Source organism: Alligator mississippiensis, chromosome 1 (assembly GCF_030867095.1).
Source record: "Alligator mississippiensis isolate rAllMis1 chromosome 1, rAllMis1, whole genome shotgun sequence".
Classification (NCBI taxonomy): Eukaryota; Metazoa; Chordata; order Crocodylia; family Alligatoridae; genus Alligator; species Alligator mississippiensis.
In genome coordinates this window covers 96,649,432-96,671,464 of record NC_081824.1, presented here as the reverse complement: position 1 = coordinate 96,671,464, position 22,033 = coordinate 96,649,432, and the positions used below count along the sequence as shown (strand labels likewise).

Sequence of the window (22,033 nt, the reverse complement as noted above, 5' to 3'; positions counted from 1 at the left end):
TTTATCTGGCATAATTAGAATAAGCAGAAGGCAGGGTAGATTTGCATCTTACACACTTACTTTGGTTAATCTGTCTGTGTCTGTCACAAGTTTCTATGAGCTAAAGCTTACTTCATCAGATGCTGTGAAAGAACAAGTCAATTTGCCCCATATATTTAAATTAAGTGTCAGTGTGAGTTAAATGGAGCATATGCAACAAAAATACAATTGTAAATAGGTAAGTAAAAGCAGTGTGGGTTGTTTTGCTTTTTACATTAAGAGGACACAAGACAGAACAGCAACACCACAACAGAGCAGAAAGTGACTTAAAGAACAAAAGGAGGTTTTAAGGACACCAAGCTCCACAATATAACATTCACAATAGCAAACAACCACTTTTGAACTATGCTTGTTTATTTTGAGTAATTAGAGATGGATTACAATTATTTTAGCACCATGAATAACATTAGACATTCATTCTTTATGCTTCTAAAAAAAGCAGATTTAGAAAGCATGGAGTTAAGGCTAGCAATGTGAACATTAATTAGCATCAAAATGAACATATAAAATACAGTGTCTATAAAGACACCCAAACACTTGTCAGTGTCATCTATATTAGCACACATTTTAGTATAAAATATAGAAGGCCTAAACTTAATATCCACATTTCCGAAATTCTTAAAAATGGTGACACCTTTCACATATAAAAAGAATAAAGCATATATTGAAAATGTTGCCCTGACTTTACAACTCTCTCTAGAATTGAATGGTGTAACACTTGTCAAAATTAAAGGCCAAGGACAATAATTCCTTTTTTTTTTAAATATTGTTTTTAAATTTTCTTTCACAGTTCTGCCACAGAGGCTGTACCTGATTGTGGAACCAGAGACAGAACTTACTTAAACCTTAGTGAAAATATGTTCTATTTGGGTTCTTAAATCATGCCTACCTCTGTAGTATTGGAAGGCCAGTTCCAATAGAGAACACTGCAGCACCTAGCTATCAACCCCAATATTTGGGTGCCTGGCCCCTATGATGGAATCCAGACCCTAGCACATGGCACCTGGACTCATCACGTATAGAGCACAGGCACCAAGAGTGGGGCCAGCATGCTGATCAGGCAGCTCCATGTCAGCACACTCAGTACTCAAATGCCTAGCGCTATCTAAAAAGAAAAGACCATAGGTAGGGATCAATCTTAAACCCTGTTCCCAGACACCTAAATCAGGGTTCCATAATCTCCTCAAGACCTACAGCCCTTCTGAAAGTAAACACCAGGGCCATTTCTTTCAATAAACTTGAGTGCTCCTTTCTTTTAAGAAGATGCTGCCCTCTAGATTGTGTAAGGGCTGCTACTGTCATTTTTATCATTCTTATTATTAGAGCACTTGCAGGGAATCCAGGTTCAATTCCCTCCTCAGGGGAGTGCTGAAATCAAGACTCGGCTGTTCCTGAGGGATAGGTGCACTTGCTTCTCTGCTGCTGAAGTTGTCACAAGGAATTCAAGATGCCTGGGGCCAGAAGGAGCATGACTAGTTTAGTGTTTAAGGTGCATGTGTGTGTATCTGGGTGAGGGGCTGGGTGTGGGTGTGTGTGGATCTGGGTTTTAATCCTTACTTCCAGCACTGTATTTTACAGGAAAGAGCTATTAGCTAAAATCTTTTTGCAAGGCAAGGATTTCTTAGGGTGATATCTTTTATTTGACCACCTATGTAGTTGGGGTGAAGTTAGACAAACATTCAAATGCATGAAATACCTTCTCAGGTCTTTTAGTCATAGTAATGTCTAAGTTTTGGGATACAGTTAAGGTTCAGCTTGCAGCCGAACTGCCCAGCTTTGTCCAATTGGGGCTCTTTTGTACAAGTGTAAAAGATGAACTTTCGGGCAGGTAAGAAACTTTAAAGTCACAAAGTGTTGCTCCTCTGTAATGCCTTCAGGGTTAGATGGTAGCTCAGTAGGGGGGTTTTAGGATTGCATTGTTGGAGTCTGATGCCTCATTTCTACCTGTATCCCTTTTTGGATCTAGCCATGAGTGCCTAGTGTTCAGGGTGATTTCTGTAAGCCAAAATTAACAGCCCAGCACTGAGATCACCAGCTATCTGAGATCAAGAATTTCAGATGGGCATTACTGATGTGTATGACCGGATCTTGTGCTCCAGTGATCAAAAGACAGAAAAAGAGAAGATTGCCATTGTTCACCGTACCACACACGTCTTCAAAAAGTGGATCACACAAGTGAATCCATGACTATCTAAGCTGTCTTTGACTGCACTGAACACTTTAGGGAGCTATTCAGATAGTGACCTCAAGTATATTAAGCAAATTTCTGTCTGGTCAGCGTAGACCAGACTCAAAAGGACTCTTGGTAAAACAGACTGCCAGTCTGCTCCACATAAGTTTATATGGCTACAACATACAGAGCCAAATAGTGTCAACGGACTCAGGATTCTGCTAGAGTCCTACCTGCAATGCATAACTAGCATGAGTTTAACAGTCAGCCCTGGTTTCAATTTATTATACTTATGTATTCTTGTATACACAGCTGTATAACACGGCTGCAAGTATTTTCATATCCCTTAGCAATGCAGGATATATTATTCAGATATCACAGAGACAAGGACCACTTAAGAACCTAAAAAGAAAATGTCAATACGCCATGTGAAATGTTTGCATCCAGCTTGCTCGGACTGAGCCTTTCAAGATTCAGTGTACTACACAGAAGGGCAGAGTATTTGAGCTGATACTGTTCACACAGTAGGAAACTGGCATTCTACCTTCTAAACTAATCCCTCTCTCCAAACTGCTCCTAGGACCTTTCCTGAAAATATTTATGGGAACTGGGAGGCGGATGGGGAGGTAGAGACATGGAGGTAAGGTTGGAGCAGCCATGAGAAGCAGAGCTGGATTACTTGTCTATGGAAGCTACCATTTCCCAATTCAGAAATGTGACTTCTGCCAAATTGAAGTGAATTACTTTTTCAGATGCTTTCATTTTCTAGCCTCTCAAAAACTGCTTAATTTTGATGAGGAAAAGCCTTAATATTATATCTATTCCCTCATAAAGTGGATGAAATATTTTAAAATTTAAAAAATCTTTTAGAAGAAACAAGACATTTGCATCTGCACCTTAACTAGCAAGCAGATACTTTTTACATGGCATTATTTGTGATGCATCAACACCACACTGAAACTTTGGGATGAAGACATAAATCTTGATATGAAACTTAAATTATTTAAATAGATCTTAAGACTAGAAAAGACCATTATAATCATTTAGTCTGTAACTAAACACAAGATAGTTTCAGCCAGCATTACTTCTGACAGAACTGGATAATTATTTATTTTTTAGAAAGACAGACAACCCATCTCAATTCAAGACTGGGTAACAAAGAAATTGCCATTTCTGAGTAAGCTGTTCTTCGCAGTTAACCTCTGCATCTTATTTTTATTCTGAATTTGTATAACTCCAAACATGGGACCTTGTTATGCTTTGTCCGCTAGACTGAAGAAATGTCTCTTACTGAAAATCTCCCTACATCAGTATCTTGTCTTAATTAGTTTTAGATATTTTTTTTAAAGTCTTTCACTATAAGACACTTTTCCCAAACCTCAAGTCATCCTTCTTGCTTTTTCTGAAGTTTTACTTCAGCATTTAATTTTTAACATCCTTTTTCAAATGTTGAGACCCGGCCTGGACATAGCATTCAACTGCTAATCACACTAATCAATGCTATGTTCTGACTTTTATTCTGCAGTTCACTCCTCATACATTTCAAGATTGTTTTAACTCTTTTGATTATGCACCTCACAACACATCCCACTTCAAGATATTAAAAAAAATACAGACTCTGTCCTATAAATATGAGCTACATTTTTTCTTCTTAAAATGCCTGCCTTGTATTTGGCTGTATTAACACATTTCTCATACAAGGCCAGTGTACCACATGGTTGCCACTCCATTTTTGTGTCATCTGCAAAGTTTATCAGCAATGGCTTTTATTTTCTTTCAGATTATTTATAAAGATATTATTATAATATTGTGCCAAGTAGAGAGGCAAGCAGGACCTGATGCCTCTCATGAGTTCAGAGCACAGCAAGTGCTAAATGGCCTTCCTTAATTTACCACAAAAAATCCTTTAAAATAATAAACAGTATGATAAATATTAATTTTCATACCCAAAGTAGCCGAAATGAGTAAGAGGATTTTATCATAAATTTCACTGTGTATTTTCATTGCCAATGAAATACCCAACACTGAATAATATCACCTGGAAGAAGAATCAAGAGCACAAATAATGTGGTTGCTAATGTAATTTCTGTAATGAAAGCATCATCTCTTGAGGATTTTAACTAATAACATTACTTGCTTTTTAGAAATTAGATTTTCAAAAGCATAAGAGATTAAGGAGCACTGATCCCACTACATGTCAAGGGAATCTGTGCTCCCAGACTTCCCAGCCATTTCTAATGGTCTCTCTTAAAAAGGAGAATTGTCACTTTACCATTTCCAGTTTCAGTTAGACTCTGATGAGCCTTGTTCGTTTTTAATATGAATTAAGCAATGTAAGTAGGATGACAGAATCTGACCCATAATAATTAAGATACTTATCTAATTACTTAATGGGGTTTAAAAAAATATATCTTTTAAGCTAAATATTGCTAATATAACATGTTTCACTTCACAGTAATATAAAGTTGTATGAGCAATTCACAATCTTTGGTAAGAATGAAGAAATTAAGTTAAAAATAGTGAAATGGCAGTAAGGATTACATTTTTAAAAGGTGTGCTCCTAAATAGGAATTACACGTCCAAATGATACTGACAACTAAGTGAGAAATCGTATTTGAATGTGCTTTTAGTTTTCAGATAATTATTTTCTTTGCTGTTACATAAGTAGCATTACGTGGCCCTAGTAAAACAAGTATCTATGTAAGCGTTCCGTTGCGTAAGCAGCACAGTTCAAGTGTAATCCTGATAAATTCAGACACACTCTTAAGATCTTCTTATTTCAGACAAAACATTAGCTTCAGTAACGTTCAGAGAAAGGTGTTCAAAAATATGGGTTTGACACCCAATTTAGGACTGTGCAAGTAATAAGGGATGTGAACCAGTATGTTAAGTGAGTAACTGTGCCTGCAAAGACAATTTTTTGCATTTCTTGAAAACAAGAAGTTGTATCCTACATGCAATTGAATAAAAATTTAAAGGTCTATAATTAATTAGCATAACAGTGCAAAATCTTTTTAAGTTGTCTAATGCAGCTAAAATAGCTCTTATATATATTTCATGTATATTTCCATTTATCTGTATGAACAATTGAATCTTATTGCACACTTAAAATGTATCCTTTAAAGCTGTCTTTAATTATTTTCTAGTGAAACCCTAAAAAAAAGAAACAAATTCAAAATTTAAAATTTAATTTAATTCACAGTTCTGCGCCCAAGCGCTGCAGTTAACTAGATTTTTAAAACTAATCAGCTACTCCAGCACTGTAAAAGAAGGACTTAATTAATTGTAGTACCTGGGTACTAACGATACCAATATTTCAGCTGCTTTAATGCTGAATTTATTCACTTGTGTATGCTCAATACATGTACAAATCAGATATAATCCTAAAATGTCTACTGATCAGATTATAAAAAAAGGTGAACCAATGCAAAAAGTGGTCTAGGATGAGTTTAAGCAAACAGAACAGAAGTATTAAGAGAAAATGAAATAGGAGAATAATTTAACTTCCAAAAGCAAGGTAATTTCAAGAAAGAATAGAAAATGACAACACTAGATATTCCTGCTTATTACTATAGGATTTTAAAAGTATTTAAAACACAATGAAAAAGTGGGGGGAGGGGACTTAGTCTAAGAGCTACTAACAGCCCTCTTATAAGCCATATAAGAATTTTCCTTTATTGGACGGACTGTAAAATTCCCAAAGCTATCCTGGAAGGGTCAATGAATCAAAAACAGCTTTCACACTTCCAGAAATACGTCCTGATGAATTAAAAAAAATAATCTGTTCACACGCAGGATCCCTGGCAGATGCATACTGATGCTATAAAAAACTTCAAATGCCTTGATAACATGGCTTGAAACCAGACTCAAGGTCTCATCCAGAAAGCTATTCTGTGCTGGAGAAGATGCTTAGCTCGTAGCAGTTTTGCAATTTGAGCACTATGTCCAATTTTAAAAAATAATAATAGATTTTCTGCTTAAAGTCAGAAACATGATCTAGCTCCTTTAAAAACAACTTCAGCCTGTAAGAAGATACAATGCATCAAATAACAGAGTCTATTTCCTTGCTGGGCTTTTCTGTTGTGCCTGATACCAAAGTGCTGTCATTTTCCAGCATTTTCTCAGTTGTTGCTCCATCAACAGTTTTTGCTTTTTCTTTTAGCTTCTTCTTTTCATGTACCCATGGAATGAAGCATAATATGGTGCCACCAATAATGGGGGGAACTCCAGCCAGGTAGAATGCTACATCATAGGTACCTAGGTAGTCACGCAGTAAACCTGGGAAGAAAGAAAATTATCACCAATACATAATTTAGTAACTGATGTTTTAGCTTGACTCCCTGCATAACACAGGACTATATATAATTTTACTTCATGATTCTTCTGTCTAGCTCAATTAAATTTGTGGTTGAACTGGATCATACCCTTTTAAAAAGATATCTTGAGGACTCCAGTGATAAAGGATTCACCATACCTTGGAAATGTCTGCTAACTGTGATTACCTTCACTATTGCAAACTTGTACTTTATTTCCAGTTTGAATTTTGAAGATTTCACTTCCATCCTTTGTCTGCTAAATTCATCATTTATCTTCTCACTCAAGGAAATAGTAGACTTTACATCTTATATAATATGCTAAATAAATAGCATCTCTTTATAGCCTTTCAAAATAGCCCACTTTTCAGATGACATATTACTTGTATCACTTTTCCAAATTCTCTTCAGTATCTTCTTTAAAGTATTGACACCAGAACCGGATACATTATTTCAAATGGCTCTGAAGACTTAATTGACAAGATGTGCAAACAGACCTCCAGGATCATGATGCCTTAGATAACCAGCAAGGTGGAAATGGCAGCTCGTTATCTGTGGCAACAGACAACACTCCTCTTCTGAAACCCCAACCATCCAGGTGAATAAAAGCCACAAAGCCCTGACATTGGAGGAGAAGAAATCTATCCCACTGTAGAAAAGGCCAAACCACACGCCCCACAGGCTGGGAGGATTAAGATCACTGATACCAAGTGGAAACTTGGTGGCTGGTTGGTGACTCTCTTCTGCAGAGGATGGAAGTATCCATCTGGAAGCCTGATCTGTCATCTCAGGAGGTCTGCTGCCTGCCAAGGGACCACATCTCATAGATTTAATAGATTTCATAGACGTTAGGGCTAGAAGGGACCTCAAAGATCATCAAGTCCAGCCCCCTGCCCCAGGGGTAGGAAGTCCACTAGGGTCAAAGGACCCCAGCAAGATAAGCATCCAAGCATTTCTTGAATGAGTCCAGAGTAGGTGCCTGCACCACATCTGGAGGGAGTCTATTCCAGGTCTTGGGGGCTCGGACAGTAAAGAAATTTCTTCTTATGTCCAGCCTAAAACGGTCTTGTAGGAGTTTATGATCGTTGGTCCTTGTTTTTCCTTGGGGCACTCTGGTGAACAGACATTCTCCCAGATCCTGATGCACACCCCTTATGTACTTATAGGCAGCCACCAGGTCTCCCTTGAGCCTGCGCTTTTCCAGGCTGAAGAGTCCCATAGCTCTCAGCCTCTCTTCATAAGGCCTGTTCTCCATCTGATCATGCACGTGGCTCTCCTCTGGACTCTCTCAAGCTTCTTGACATCCTTCTTGAATTGTGGAGCCCAGAACTGGATGCAGTAATTCAGCTGTGGCCTTACCAAGGCCGAGTACAGCGGGAGGATGACATCCTGAGATTTACTTAAGCATCTATGGATGCAAGCCAGGGTTTTGTTTGCTTTACCAGCTGCAACATTGCATTGGTGGCTCATGTTCATCTCGTGGTCAATCATGACCCCCAAGTCTCTTTCAGCAGTGGTGCTAGCAAGCGTAGCACTGCCCAGCCTATAAGTATGCTGCGGGGTTTTTTTTTCCCTGAGGTGGAGTACCTTGCATTTATCGGTATGGAACATCATCAAGTTTGTGTCCACCCACTTACTAAGCTTATCCAAGTCAGCCTGGATCACTAGCCTATCCTCAGGTGTGGACGCTATGGCCCAAAGTTTAGTGTCATTGGCGAACTTAGCCAGTGCGCTTCTGACACCAGTGTCCACATTGTTGATAAAGATGTTGAAGAGAACCAGTTCAAGGACAGAGCTTTGGGGGACACCACTGGTCACAGAGCGCCATAATGACTCGCTGCCATCGACCACTACTCTCTGGGTCCAACCACATCTGAGACACTACAGAAAGGCTGCACTACTACCCTGTGCTGCTCATCTGTGTGGACACTAGTGACACTTCTGGGGATGACCCTGAGCAGCTCAAAAGTGATTACAGGGCCCTGGCTGCAAGGGTAAAGGGCACAGGGTCTCAGGTTGTTTTCTCCTAAACCCTTCTGGTCAAAAGTAAAAGGTTCATCTCCTAGACATAGCCTAGAGATCAACCCGTAGCTACAAAAATGGTGTCGCCAACGGAGCTCTGCGTTTTCTGACAGGGAGTAAGTGTTGCAAGGAGGAGGATTTCTGGCAAGAGTTAGGGAATATGCAGGAAGCATTGAAAATCCTAATATAACCACAGAAGCATGATGTAACTGGGATAACTGAAACTTGGGTAGTCTGATGACTTGACTACTGTCATAGATGTGCGTAACTTGCTCAGGAAGAACAAGCAGGGGAGATAAAGCAGCAGCACTGCTCCTCCTAAAAGATTTATGTTTGATCTGAGGTGCAGTACAAAGCAGGAAGTAGGATAATTGAAAGCCTCTGGATTGAAGTAAGAGGTGAGAACAAGAATGATGCCATGGCAGATTTCTGCTATATACCATCAAGCAAAGGGAGCAGGGGGACAAGGCTTTTCTTAAACAACTAATGGAAGTATCCAAAATGCAGGACCTAGTGTTTATGGGGGACCTCAATTATGATGGCATCCACTGGGAAGGTAACACAGCAGTGCACAGGCAGTCTAGAAAGTTCTTGGAGCATACTGGGGGTAACTTTTTGGTACAGTTGGATGAAAAGCCACTCTGGGGACAAAAACCTTCTCAATTTGCTGCTCATAAAGAGGGAGGAATTGAGCAAGATTAAGAAGGTGGAAGACAGCTTGGGTGACATTCATCACAAAATGACAGCATTCACAATCCTAAGAAAAGGAAGGAAGGAAAGCAGCAGAATAAGGGCACCAGACTTTAGAAAAACAGCTTTGAATCTCAGGGAACTCCCCTGGGAGGCAAGTCAGAGAGAGAAGGAGAGCTGGTTAACAAAGCCATATTCAGGGTGCAAGAGCAGACTCCCTTGATGCAAAGAAAAGAAGATCACCCAAGTGATCAGCCTGGGTAAACAGCAAACTCCTCAGAGCTGAAATTCAAAAAGGAATTTTACCAAAATTTGAAACTTGGTCATCTCATTAGGGATAATTATAAAAGTATTGCACGGGTTCAGAAAGGCTGGGTTTGCATTGAGATGCAGCTAACAATGGATGTGAAAGACAACAAAACACCGTAATAATAAAGTGTAATGCAGAGGGGAATCTAGTAACTGATGATGCCGAGAAGCCTGAAGCATTCAGTGCCTCTTTTACTTCAGTCTTCACAAATAAGGTCATCTACCTTATGACAAGCAAGGTCAGGCATAGAGATAAGCAACCTAGAGTAATAGAAGAAACAGGCTGGAAAAAGACATCCTAGGTGGAGTGCGATAAGTTGTGGCACAGCTGGTTGTGCTCCAGGGATGTCTATAAATGTCCCCAGTTGCCACACCCCTGTGCTGGGGAGCAGGGGAATACTTGCAGGGAAATCTTGCTCCCACCCACACCTGCAGAGGCAGAGGGGGAAACTCACACAGGGGTTCCCCTTTGCATTTGCAGGTGCCCGCAGGGAAATTATGGGTTGGCATGCATTTCTGACAGCAGCACAGGGCGCAGATGTGAAGAAAGGATCCCTCTATGGGAGTCCCCACTGTATCCTTTCTTTGCTTTGCACCTTCAAAGAAATCCCTACAGGGAGATTCCCCCAAGAGTATCACTTTTGTACAGTGTGTATGCCTGCAAGCAGGGAACCCCCAGATGCAGACACGTGCCCTGAACCCTGAAGCCTTGACTTTTCCCACTTACCCAGATGCATCTCCTCAAGTAAATGGGGAAAGTGAGGCAGGCACTCCCAAGGTTTGAGGGACATAATCTTCCCTGGGAATTCCAGGGGTGTGCAGGATAGGGCCCCTCAAGCCCATGGAGCCCCTGCCTCAGGGCAGCTGGAGACCACAGACAGCTTTGCACTGCCCATACTCTCCCATCATAAACAGACACAGGTTCCAATACAGAGGCCCAATTTATTACTGCCTTCTGTCATAACTACAATTTGACCATTTGTGGTGCAACAGAAGGTACAGACATCAGTTTATTTTGACTTTGTGCTGCTGTCAAAATGTTTATGGCAGCACAAAGACAATGCCTGTTTCCCTCCTCAGAACAGCTGGAAATTTTCATGTCACCAGGGCCAGAGGGAATGTATTCTCGCATACTGAAAGAACTGAGGTAGTTTCAGAGCCACAGTCTTGCCTATCATCTTCAAGAATTTGTGACAGTCAGGTGAGGCCCCCAGCGACTGGAAAAAGGCAAGTATAGCACCAGTCTTTAAGAAACAGAAGAAAGAAGATCGGAATCTGAACTTGATACCCAAAGAGACCATGGAGCCTGTCATCAAGGAATCCTTTTCCAAGCACCTAGTCCTCTAGCTGGAGACAGAGAGCACCTAGTCCTCTAGGTAGAGATACAAGATAGTAGGGAACAGCCACCATGGATGCAACAAGAACCTGATGAATAAACAGCATACCTGATCATCTTGATTTCCTTCTATGTCAAAGTGTCTGGCTTTATGGATGGAGGGAGAGGAATTTTAGCAAGGCCTTTTACTATCTCACATGACATTCTCACTAGCAAGCTATGGAAATACAACCTAGATCAGTGATGATCAACATTTTTGGCTGGCTGGCCAGGTGGGTACTGCCCAGGTCCTCTACAGGCTGGCTCTGGCTGATGGTCCCTATCCCACGAAGGGTAGTCATGGCAGAGGGTGACAGGGGGCATCCCCACTTTAACTTGACCCCATGGGTAGGACAGAGGGGCTGGGACCCAGCTCCACAAGGGAAAGGAGCATGGCCCAGCCCCAATTACATCTTGTGGGGGGAAGAGGGTATGACCCAGCCCCACAAGGGGAAGGGGGCTTGACTTGGCCCTGTGGTAGAGGGGTTTGAGCCAGCCACAACCTGGCCCCACAAGGGAAAGGGGGTGTGGACCAGGCCCATCCAGCCTGGGTGGAGGGGCATGGCCCAGCCTCATCCAGCTCTGGAGGGGGAGTGAGAGGCATGATCTGGCCCCAGCCTGCTGTGCAGGGCTCAGGGTTTGGGAATTTGGCAGTGAAGGAGGGTGGCCATATTTATGGCCACCACTCTATTGCCGCCAAAATTCCCAATCCACAAGGAGTCTTGTGGGCCAGATAATCTATGGCTCCACGGGCCAGAGGTTGAGCACCCGTAGCCTAGATGAAAACATTGTAAGGTAGACACATAATTAGTTGGATCATTGTACAGTTCTTAAAAGTGTAGCCAACAATGGCTTCATGTCTAAATGGGAGTAGGTATCAAGTGGTGTTTGTCCTGGGTCCAGTAATTATGTTAAATTAAAATATTAGATTCTTACACCCAAATGGAAATCTTGAAGTGTCTTTGGGAGGACAAAGTATTACACCTGTGTGTTTTAAGATGCCAAAGCTAAAGTAAAATAGGAAAACTAAAAGGTAAAAGCAGTAACAAGGAATTACCCTTTGCCATTTGCCTCATCTTAAATACCAATCTCACTTCTTGGAAATGATTAAGTAGTTAGACTTACAGGCTACCAACCGTCTCAACATTTACCTGCAATGGGGGGACCAACAATCATAGGAATTGACATAAGTCCCAGCAGAAATCCTATGGCTTGAGAGACATCTTGGGCACCAACCAACTCAAAGGCAATAGGAGCCATGATGCAAATGAAGCAGCCATCAAACAGACCCATGAAGAGGCAGACAGCAATGAGACCTCCAAAGACGTGGCACAGCGGAATCATCATGGACATCAGCCCAATGAAGAAGAATGAGATCACCTAGATATGGTAGAGGAAAAAGATATATTGCATTAAATCACGAAAGGAACCTCAGAATATGTGGAGCAGCAACAGCTTCTAAATGAGGAGTGTGTGCCATGTGGCCCACTAGGACAATCCCAGTGGCCTGCCGGATGGGTGAACTGGCCAAGTTTGCACCCTGGACAGTGGTGGGGAGGGTCACATCCCATGGGGGTCATCAAGAAACAATGCAGCAGCCACTGGGTATAGGGACCCTCTCATCCCCCTACTGCAGTTACCACCATAATTCAGAAGGAGGGGGAGCCCAGAGACCCAGGCAGCAGCAGCAGTAGTGGCAGAAGGAGTGGCAGCCACACAGGAGAAACTATGGGGCACAAAACCCATCTGCCCATAGGCCACAAGTTGGACAGCTCTGCTCCTAAGCCATGTTTCCCAAGCCTTTATAATTGCTTTCATCACTCTCCCCTGGACTCTTTCCAATCTATCCACATCTTTCTTGAGGCGTGGGGCCCAAATTGGATACAAAACTCCAGGTGAGGCCTCACCAGTGCCAAATATAGCAGGAGAACCACTTTCCTTGATTTGCAAGTGATGCGTCTGTTAATACAGCCCAGCTGTATTAATTAGTTCTTGTTAGTTTCTTGTTTTGCAACTTTAGGAACTAATATCACTTGCAGAAGTTAGGGTGATTATTTAGGAATTTATGTTAATATTCATGTGGAGTAGTATTCTTTAGGTCCTGTGAACACATTTCCCTGTATTTCAATTCCCGTATTGCTACCAAGTGTTTGTGCTTATCAGTGTTATATACAGTATAAGCTACTTAAGACAGCTGTGCCAAAAGCAGGCAGCTATTTTAGTCATGCAGATTTAATGGCACTAGGCTTTTTTTTTTTTTTTTTTTGCTTGCTTGCTTGTTTCCTTGTACCAGAATAAAACTCGGGTTTAAATGTTTCAACTTTACTTTTCATTCCCACAAAAAAAAAAGAAAAAAATTGGTTATTGTTCTTAGGGCTCCATTAAAGTGGGTTTAAAACAGAAGTGAAAACAGAACTTTACCCTGCTAGACTGAAGATAGCATTGTCCTGGAACTAACAGGGTGCATCTACATGTGCAATTAATGTGAAGCAATAAATTCTGGAGCAGTTTGAGCTGGAGTAAACTAATCCTAGGCACAGCATCTACATGTGCACCTGGGACAACAGCAATTTGAGCCAGGGCAGAGCAGGTCCAAATTGGCAGGGAGCATGGAGAGTCAGCCCCAGGCTCTAGGTGGCAGCGTCGGAGGGCCTGGCTGAGGCACAAGGGTGCTGAAAGTGTGGAGCTGTGTGGCTAGGCAGTAGGCAGGAGCCTGGCCCCAGGATAGCTGGGTGCAACTTACACCTGCGGTCAGCATCTATACATGCATTTATTCACAGTAAATTACCCCAGTGTAAGATAGTACTGTCCCCTGCACAGCTGTTGCACATGCAGATGGTGATGCTTTACTCTACAGCTAATTAGTCTACTCCATAGTAAAACGCATGTGTAAATGTGGCCACAGATACAGAAAAGGGAGAATAAAGCTATACATTTGTGAAGTATTTCACAAATCGCTCAGCTCCACAACACTAGAGTCATAGATGATAGTCAATTTCTAGTTGCAGTTCAGAACCACTGTTGCTGAAGCAGTAAGAATGCTCTGCATTCACTATGAACAACACTGCTGTAAAGGCTATTAACCTCCTGGAGATGAGAAATATTTACAATATAATTCCACACAATACTCTTTCAGTTAAGAGATACAAATAAGAAGAATAAAGAAATACTAAATACATTGTTACAACAATTTACACACCAGCATCACCACTTTTGAGTAGTAGATTCTCATGTCTGCTCTTAAAGATCCAGGAAAAGGGCCCAATTAAAAAAGAGCATACGTTTTTCTTATCTTTAAATGAGCTGAAACACAGCATGTCATTATTTAACTGTAGATTCCATGCCCTCAAAGGGGAATATCAAGACTTTTTACTCTAGTCACCTGAATAAAAACAAAAAACCAAACAAAACCTGAAACAACAGCTGATTCTTTGAAGTAAATGATGCATCTATAAAACTTGCAAGATACTATTGCAAATTTTACGGCTATCAGCCAGAGAGAGGTAAGAAACTGGACTTTTAAACTATGTACAATTATAATTTCTGTCTTTTTTTAATTGGCTTTAGACATATTAAAATCTTCCAAGTGTGACAGTAGATTATGAATCAATCCAAAACTATATCCAGTATTCCTTCCTCCTTTCTAGTGATATCTCTTACCTTTAAAACTAAACATATACAGGCAAAGTGAAAAAGATTTCTCCTACAAAAAGCAGACATCCACAATAGTACAGGAAAACCTCATTTGTTCAATATGGGATAGTTCAAAGTATCAGATACTTCAAGCAATTGTCACTTCCCAACCAAAAGGATTTGTTCGTGTATGCTTTACTATTTGGATAATTAAAAATATCTACTTTGAAATTCAAAGCTGTTTTCTGGTCCCTCAGACAGGGAAAACCTCACTGATTCGAAATACAAAGGACCAAAAAATACTGACTCTGAAATACTGTAAATGGGTTCAAAATAAATGTGCCCACGGTAATTTGCATGTATCCAAAATACTATGTATATGTACATACTTAGTTCACCCACATGTGAACCTTACTAACTGATAAGAACAAAGTCAGGACTTATCCCACTGACTAGTTAAACAGATTTCATGGTATGTAGTACAAGGAGTTCCTATTGTAAAATAGCAGCAATGATCTAGGGAGCCTTTTTCATCTGGTTATGTCAATCTAAGTGCTGAACTGTCCTACAACCCTCTCCATAAATCCCACCAAGCCCCACTGCAGACCCATCATCCCTGTTTCCGCCAACCCGGCCCCAATCCCACCAACCCCCAATTACGCCAAACTGTCCCTGATCCTATCAAACTGCTCCCAGTCCCAATCAGGGGTTAGTCTTCACTGCCCATCCATACATGCAAATTACTATGGGTACATTTATTTCAAACCTGTTTATTTTTAAAGTTGGTATATTTTGGTCTCCTGTGTTTTGAATTAAAGAGGTTTTCCTGTATTGACCACAGCAAATGCAATGTGGTAAGTGTCTGCCAGGGGTCTCCTGTGTTATAACTGAATAAGTTTCTTTTTCTTTCTGTGAAGCAACAAATACCATTCCCATTAAAAAAAAATCAGAGCTAGAGCTGTGCAACATATTTACATTAAATCCAGAGCTTTTACAAAATTCTGTATTTGTGAATAAGGAGCAAAATTTGCTGCACTACTGGAAAACCTTTAATCCTCCACTCTTCCCAAATTCAGGTGTCTTTGGAGGCTTGAGGAACAGAAATCTGCTTCCTTCTCCTTCTACCACGAGTCCATTGACTCCATCTGCCACTTACCTTGGGTCCTTGGGGTTGCCCAATAGGGTCTTCAGGGTTGGTGCCTAACACTCACAAGTTGGTCTTACTGTGGACTATGACATTACTGAGTCAGAAAAACTCACTTGTTGCTAAATGGCCCCATTTAACTGAGTCGAAGAAAAGCCCCCAGAAAGCTGCAGCACTAGGAATTATGGGATAAATTTCTTTCAGTATTTCTTTCATTCACTGCTCCAACTGGCAAAAGAGTTCCCTCACTACTGAAAGTGAGACTGATGTCTAGCATACCTTACTCTCCAAGAAAAGAAGGTTGTAAGACCTAGAGCCTCCTGCACTTAGATCTGGAGAACCCTTGTATCAGCAGCAGTCACATTCATCCTCCTTGAACTCATCAAATTCAATCAGCAAACAAAGGATGTCTGTTCACTTCCAGTTCCTGCAAACCAAAGCTAAGGGTGCAGTATGCAAATTCCTTCGCAAACATGCAGAAGCCCTACCTGTAAATAAACTTTTTTTGCCCCAGGAATATAATCTGCAACTCTGCCAAAGATTAGTCGGCCAATTCCGGAAGTGACACCCAAGCAGAGTAGAAGCACTTCTTCTTGCACATTCTCACCGAGTCTCTCTTTTACATGCTTCATCTGTTTGAAAAAAAAAGAGAGAAAGTGGCAGGTAACATATAATCTGAAATTAGAATTAACATTATTAAGAAACTTGAAGAAATAGCTGAAAAACAATGCATCAAACCAGTCCCCTGCTGCCAGGCTTTTTATATACCATAACAACTGTCTAACCTAAAATGCATGAGAACTGCTGTTCATGGAACCAGAACCAAGCCCCCTCCACTCCCTGGTCCAGCCAAATGCTGTCATCACTAGGCAGTCACACTCCCCCTGGCTTGCTCTTCTTGGCTAAGGACAGAAGTTACATATCAACTGGTTTAGATTCAAACTTCTGTCCCAGACCCCTTTCCTGGTTCAAGTTAAATTACAGTCCCCCAGCATCCCAGTATGCTTTCCAGCCCTGGGCTGTGCTGTGCTGTGCTCCAGCAGAGAAGGGTTGGGAGGGAGGGGGGAGGAAGAGACTGCCCCCCCTTCCCCTCCTCCCACGCAGCAAACCTGGCTGGGGTCTGGGGCCAGGGAGGGGGCTAAACTTCTCCTTCCTTGAGTACAGAGCTGCCTTGACCTGCTAAAAACTTATTGCTGGCTGCAGCTGCAGACTACAAATCCCAGAGGCACCTGGAAGCAGGAAGAGGAAGTGATGAGCAACTTTGCAGAGTCCTGTTGCTGTGATTCTGGATTGCAAAGCCCAGAGATCTTGGGGGAAGAGGAAGTGAACACACAGCCCATGCCGGCTACATGCTAGAGAGCCATGCTCTAGCACCTCCCAGCTTCTGGCCTGAGCCACTATAGGCATGTGGCTACATTTCCTGAATCAAAAGTGAATGTCTGTCTAGTTGTTCCTCAATTTAATCTCTGCATTTTTGACTAACCTGAAAAGACTGATTCAGCCTCAAGCTTTTTGACTGTTTGTACTTAGCCCTTCTGGTCCTATGACCCTTGCATTCTTGGCTTCTCAGTGGCCCAGCTGCAGTAGAAGTAGAGGACCCTCAAACAGCCTATTATATAACCTGGTACTTACAGCACTCTCCTGGGAGGCAGGAGACATTGATTCCAACCCTTTTAGGGTAATGAAGGCCTAGAATCCAGAACTTTCACTTCCTGGGCAAGTGCTCTAACCATCAGGCTATCATACAAAAAATGTTTACCACCACCTGTCAGGTAGATACCTACCCTCAAAGGAGAAAGCAAGTACTTTGGACACTGAATGCAGAGGCATCCAGCGTCAGCAGAGGGGAGAAAGTTCAGGTATGAGTTTTCTATCACTAGGCATACCTGACTTCTCCATAGCAAATCGGCAAAGTGCCTTATTCTTCCCATTCTCTGTTTATGGAGCTTATGCACCCATCCTAGAAAGTGCTTGCCAGAGATGGCCATTTCCTCATTTTCCACACAGGAATCCTACATTCCTAACTTTATTTGTGCAAGGCACCCAATTTTAGCTATTGCAATGCCCCAGTGAAGGTGCTTATATGACCAGTCTGGATCTAGTCCCATATATATCAACATACTGTTAGCACCACTGAAGTAGTCAAAACAACATTAGAGAATCAAGGCAGACCACGCATTTGGTTCTGTACAACAGAACTCCTCAGGTTCTACAACAAAAGTTCTACTGTATTGAGGACAATGTATGAAAGGGGAAAGATTCAGAGGAAAACCTAGACTATCAAATGAATGTGGATTAAGGATAAAAACACAAGGTGAAAGGGTCAAGAGTGAAGAAAAGTGGGATCTGAGTACAGAAATAGGAATCCAGGGCTGTGGACCTAGCCTTACATTGGATAACTAACTTTTAGTCATTAACTGATGATAAGATTAACTGTCTAGTTCAACATGCTGGTCAGTTAAAACAAAACACCATGCACCTCCATAATTTCTTGGAATTGATATTAAAGAAGGAATACCAGAAAAGTTGAAAGCAGAAAATGAGAATGAAAGTGTGCAGGCCGGGAGCGGTCCGAGGCCCTCGGGGGTGCGCGGCGGGCTGTGGCCAGCAGCCCTGGCACGCGGGTCGGGGAATGCAGGCCGGCGGACTAGAATTAGGCACGGACGCGTAGCAGTTGATTAAAGATTATTTTACTTACACCGTAGATGGTCGCGGTGCAGGCAGGAGAAACTTGCTTGCGTTGCAGTTACAGATAGGAAAGAAGAGCGGACAAGAGTTCTAAACTTGCGAACTCTAGCCCAATCCGGCTGAAGGCTCTAAAACCGCGAGCCCGTCGTATCAACCGAAGAAAACAACTCGGAGAAAGAGCTCTGGATACACACACACGAAGTTTGCTAGGCTCCGTGGAATAGGCGCGCAGGGAAGGGGTTCATCGAGGGATCACGCTCGGCGACGGGGAGAGGCCAGAGGTTGATCAGACCCCTATAGCCTTCTTAAGGCGCACGCTGGGTCCGTTAGGCTCCGCAGCACTTAGAGTTCTTCACGAGACGTGAAGTCCTCCTCCTCCATGAGATGGTTGTGGAGTCCTCCAACTTGGGCAGAAGCCGCTCAAGCCTCTTATACAGCTAGCAAGCCAATCGCTAGCCGCCACGTGGGAATAATTTAGAACTGGCCAATAGTGGGACACAAATTTGCATGCGGGTGGCGGGAACTCCTTTGCACCGGGGTTTTCTTTTTGCAACTGAGAAATGCACCCTGCAAAGAAAGCTCCTCGTGGCGGGAAATAATTTAGCAGTGCTGAAGCGCACACACACAAAATCACACCCTTGGGTTGTGACAGAAAGAATACATAGAGTAGTGCCAAACAAGAGAGCGAACATTTCAAAGAAATGGTAATAGAAAACCATATTTTATGACTCAAAAGATTCCTGAAGAGAAATAAATTACCAAGAGGACTAATTTAAAGAGGAAACTAAGAATTTTACAAGTGATTGAGCCTAGGAAAGTTAGACTAAAACAAAAGCTGATACAGAATGCAGAATTCACACAGGTATACAGCAGAATGAATGTAAAAAACCGGATAAGGAAGACAGTATAAATAAAAATGTTTTACAAAGTATTCTCTCTCAACTTGTTACAACACACAATCAAACATTAACAGTATCTGTCAGGAGTCTGTCCTATCTGTCTGTGTGCAAACTGGTAGGGACTGAAAAATATCTGGTCATGATGGCAAAGAACAGCTTATAGGGAAGGGATATTTAACTCCTTCCCAGAAAATCCAAGCAATTCTACAGTCCACTGCTATACAAATCATATAACAATTAAACTTTAGATTTTTGGCCTTTTTTAAACTAGAGATGTCATAAAGTAATATTGTCAAGATTATCTAAATGGCAGAGATGAACCTCCTTACATCACTGAGGATACATTGTTTCTGGAAATTTTGTTAAACACAATTGTATTTGTACCCATTAACAAATCATGATTAAGATCTATTACAGTTAGTAATAATAATGCCAAAACTAACTGTTTTTGTGGGCAAAGATTTTTTTTTTTTTAAGTTGGTGAAACTGCAGTGTACATGCAGTTTTTGTAGCTTTTTATAACATACCGTATGGGAACTGAAGTCTTCGCTCCTGGAAAAAATATTCTGTTAGAGGTCAGAGGTATAGGCAAGGTTTTTCCAGTCCCTCTTCTGGCAGCAAAAAGTGCTGATATTGCTTTCCCACTCACTATTCAATATCTCTCCACACCTGGTGGCCTATTTTTTTCACCAGTTCCACTTTCACGTTCTTGCCAACTCCTAGCTTGTTCAGTTAGCATGCTCTGACTCATTCCCTCTCTAAGAGGTTGACAGAAAGTGAGGAAGCAGCCCTATTAACCCCACATTTGCCAACAAATAAATTGCACTTCCCAAAATAAACCCTGAGAGCACAAGGTTAATCTTGTCCCCTTTCATATCAATGACACACCGGATGCATTCACTTAACATCTGGAGCAGGAAAATAATTGCTGCTTATTTTGAATACCAAACAGCTGAACAACTATTTATTCTTTCAGCATCACCTCATCTTTAAAAAAAAAAAGTTGTATTGCTCAACTACACTGCTCAAGATAGGAGGAGTATATGACAGCTTAACAAGAAAACTTAATTAAAGCAGTAAATTAGCAGTGACACAATAATTCGTAACCTATGGGCAACTGCGATAATGTTGGGCTAAAAGTTGTCAGGTATATCAATTAAGACTTATTTTACTGCTAGGAACACTAATTTCGTTTTAAGAAGATTTCTAAGTAAAAGAAAGGACTATGAAAAAAACAAGCTATTTAAATGTGTTTCTGAAGAGGTAGCCGAAATGGACCTTCTCTGGAGACACACATATAGAGCACTCCCAAGAAATTGCTTGTCCTGCAATGTAGGGCCTTCTTGGCTTTATCTACACTATTAGAAATAGGACAGTCTACTATCAGTGTAGTTTCATCAATGGATGCAATAGTGAAAGCAGCCACTGATAGTTTTGAGAAGACTATAGTACTTTTATAATTGTATCATGATCTTGTTCCAAGCCCTGACTATACTACAATTTCCACCTCTTGCTCTCAGAATGCATATGTACATAGTGAATTCTATGTTTCATTTCTGCCAGTGTAGAAAAGGACCTACTAAATGTTACCCAAGCCAATATAGATGATGCACTGGAGGAAGTTAAGGAGGTAAATAAAATTGCAAAGCCTACCTTGTTGGAAGAAATCTCAGGAATGTGCACACAGATTTGAAGGGTGTGACTGAATCCAGGCATTTCATCACAATTCAAAACCACAATGGTTATCCATTTACTGTCATCCATGTGTAGAGAGAAATAGTTAGCTGCATTAGTCTCTAAGGTGCCACACTGCCTGTCTTCTGCCTGGCTTCAGAGTAACTCATTGAGGCATATGCTTTTATACAGCCTGCTTCATCAAATGTTATGAACTGACTTGCAGAAAGCAGGGGTTCTCAACAGAAGGGTAGTTACATACACAGAACAAGGGAAGCAAGCGCTGTTGAAAGTGGCAAAGGTGGGTTGAATAGGTCAATAGGGTTAATCAAGGCAATTAACTCATTATGGCGCACGGGAATTTAAAAAAAACTAGTCCGAGTAATAGGATAAGAATCCATAATCTCTTTTGAGACCCTTCCTCCTGGCTGCCTCCATCAGCCCCTGCTACCATTTGCCAGGAGCCCCCTCATACTTGCTGTCCAACTGGGGCTCTGCTCATTTTCCCTACAGGAACCAGGGCTGTTCCAAGTGCCCGCCCATGTGCTGGAAACTTTAAAGGGCATAATGTTGGCTCTGGACACCCCAAGACAAGCCAGCAGTGGTCAGGGTGCTGGGCTGCAGGTATGGAGGGTAATTTCAAGGGGGCACCTACAACCCAGGACCTTTCGTTTGTCTGCAGGCCTTTTAGAGCCTGATATTAAATTATCTCCTTTGTCAAGATAGTGAGGGGTAATCTAGGAAGCCACTTAAGGTATTTAGATCTGTGTAGTTAAAAACTTACAGTCTATCTAACATCTAAAGAGCGGACAGCAGCTTCCTTATGATTGCATTAGGAAGAAAACAAACTAATCACTTATCAGTTTAATGAGAAAAGTCCAACTCTACTGAGTAGCTGTTTTAGATGCAGTCAAAGGGAAACTTTCATCCTGACAGATTCAGGCATTTTCCAATTCCTCTACCTTCCTGTAAGATGTTACAGCCCTAACAAAAGCAGCTTTTCATGGGGAAACTGAGTAATGAGCATGTGGTCAAGGGCTCAGATGCAATCTTCATTAGATATAAAAGCACAAACTG

General features: G+C 41.6%; 1 protein-coding gene across 1 annotated transcript in view; it reads right to left on the bottom strand.

Moving 5' to 3' along the window:
- Nucleotides 1-372: 372 nt before the first annotated feature.
- Nucleotides 373-22,033, bottom strand: part of SLC16A10 (solute carrier family 16 member 10) — a 127,538-nt gene continuing 105,877 nt past the window's right edge. Inside the window, 3 exon segments of the mRNA XM_059732978.1 lie at nucleotides 373-6,487; nucleotides 12,070-12,298; nucleotides 16,184-16,327. Of these exon segments, the coding sequence (XP_059588961.1) occupies nucleotides 6,252-6,487; nucleotides 12,070-12,298; nucleotides 16,184-16,327 (609 nt within the window). The 3' untranslated portion in view covers nucleotides 373-6,251.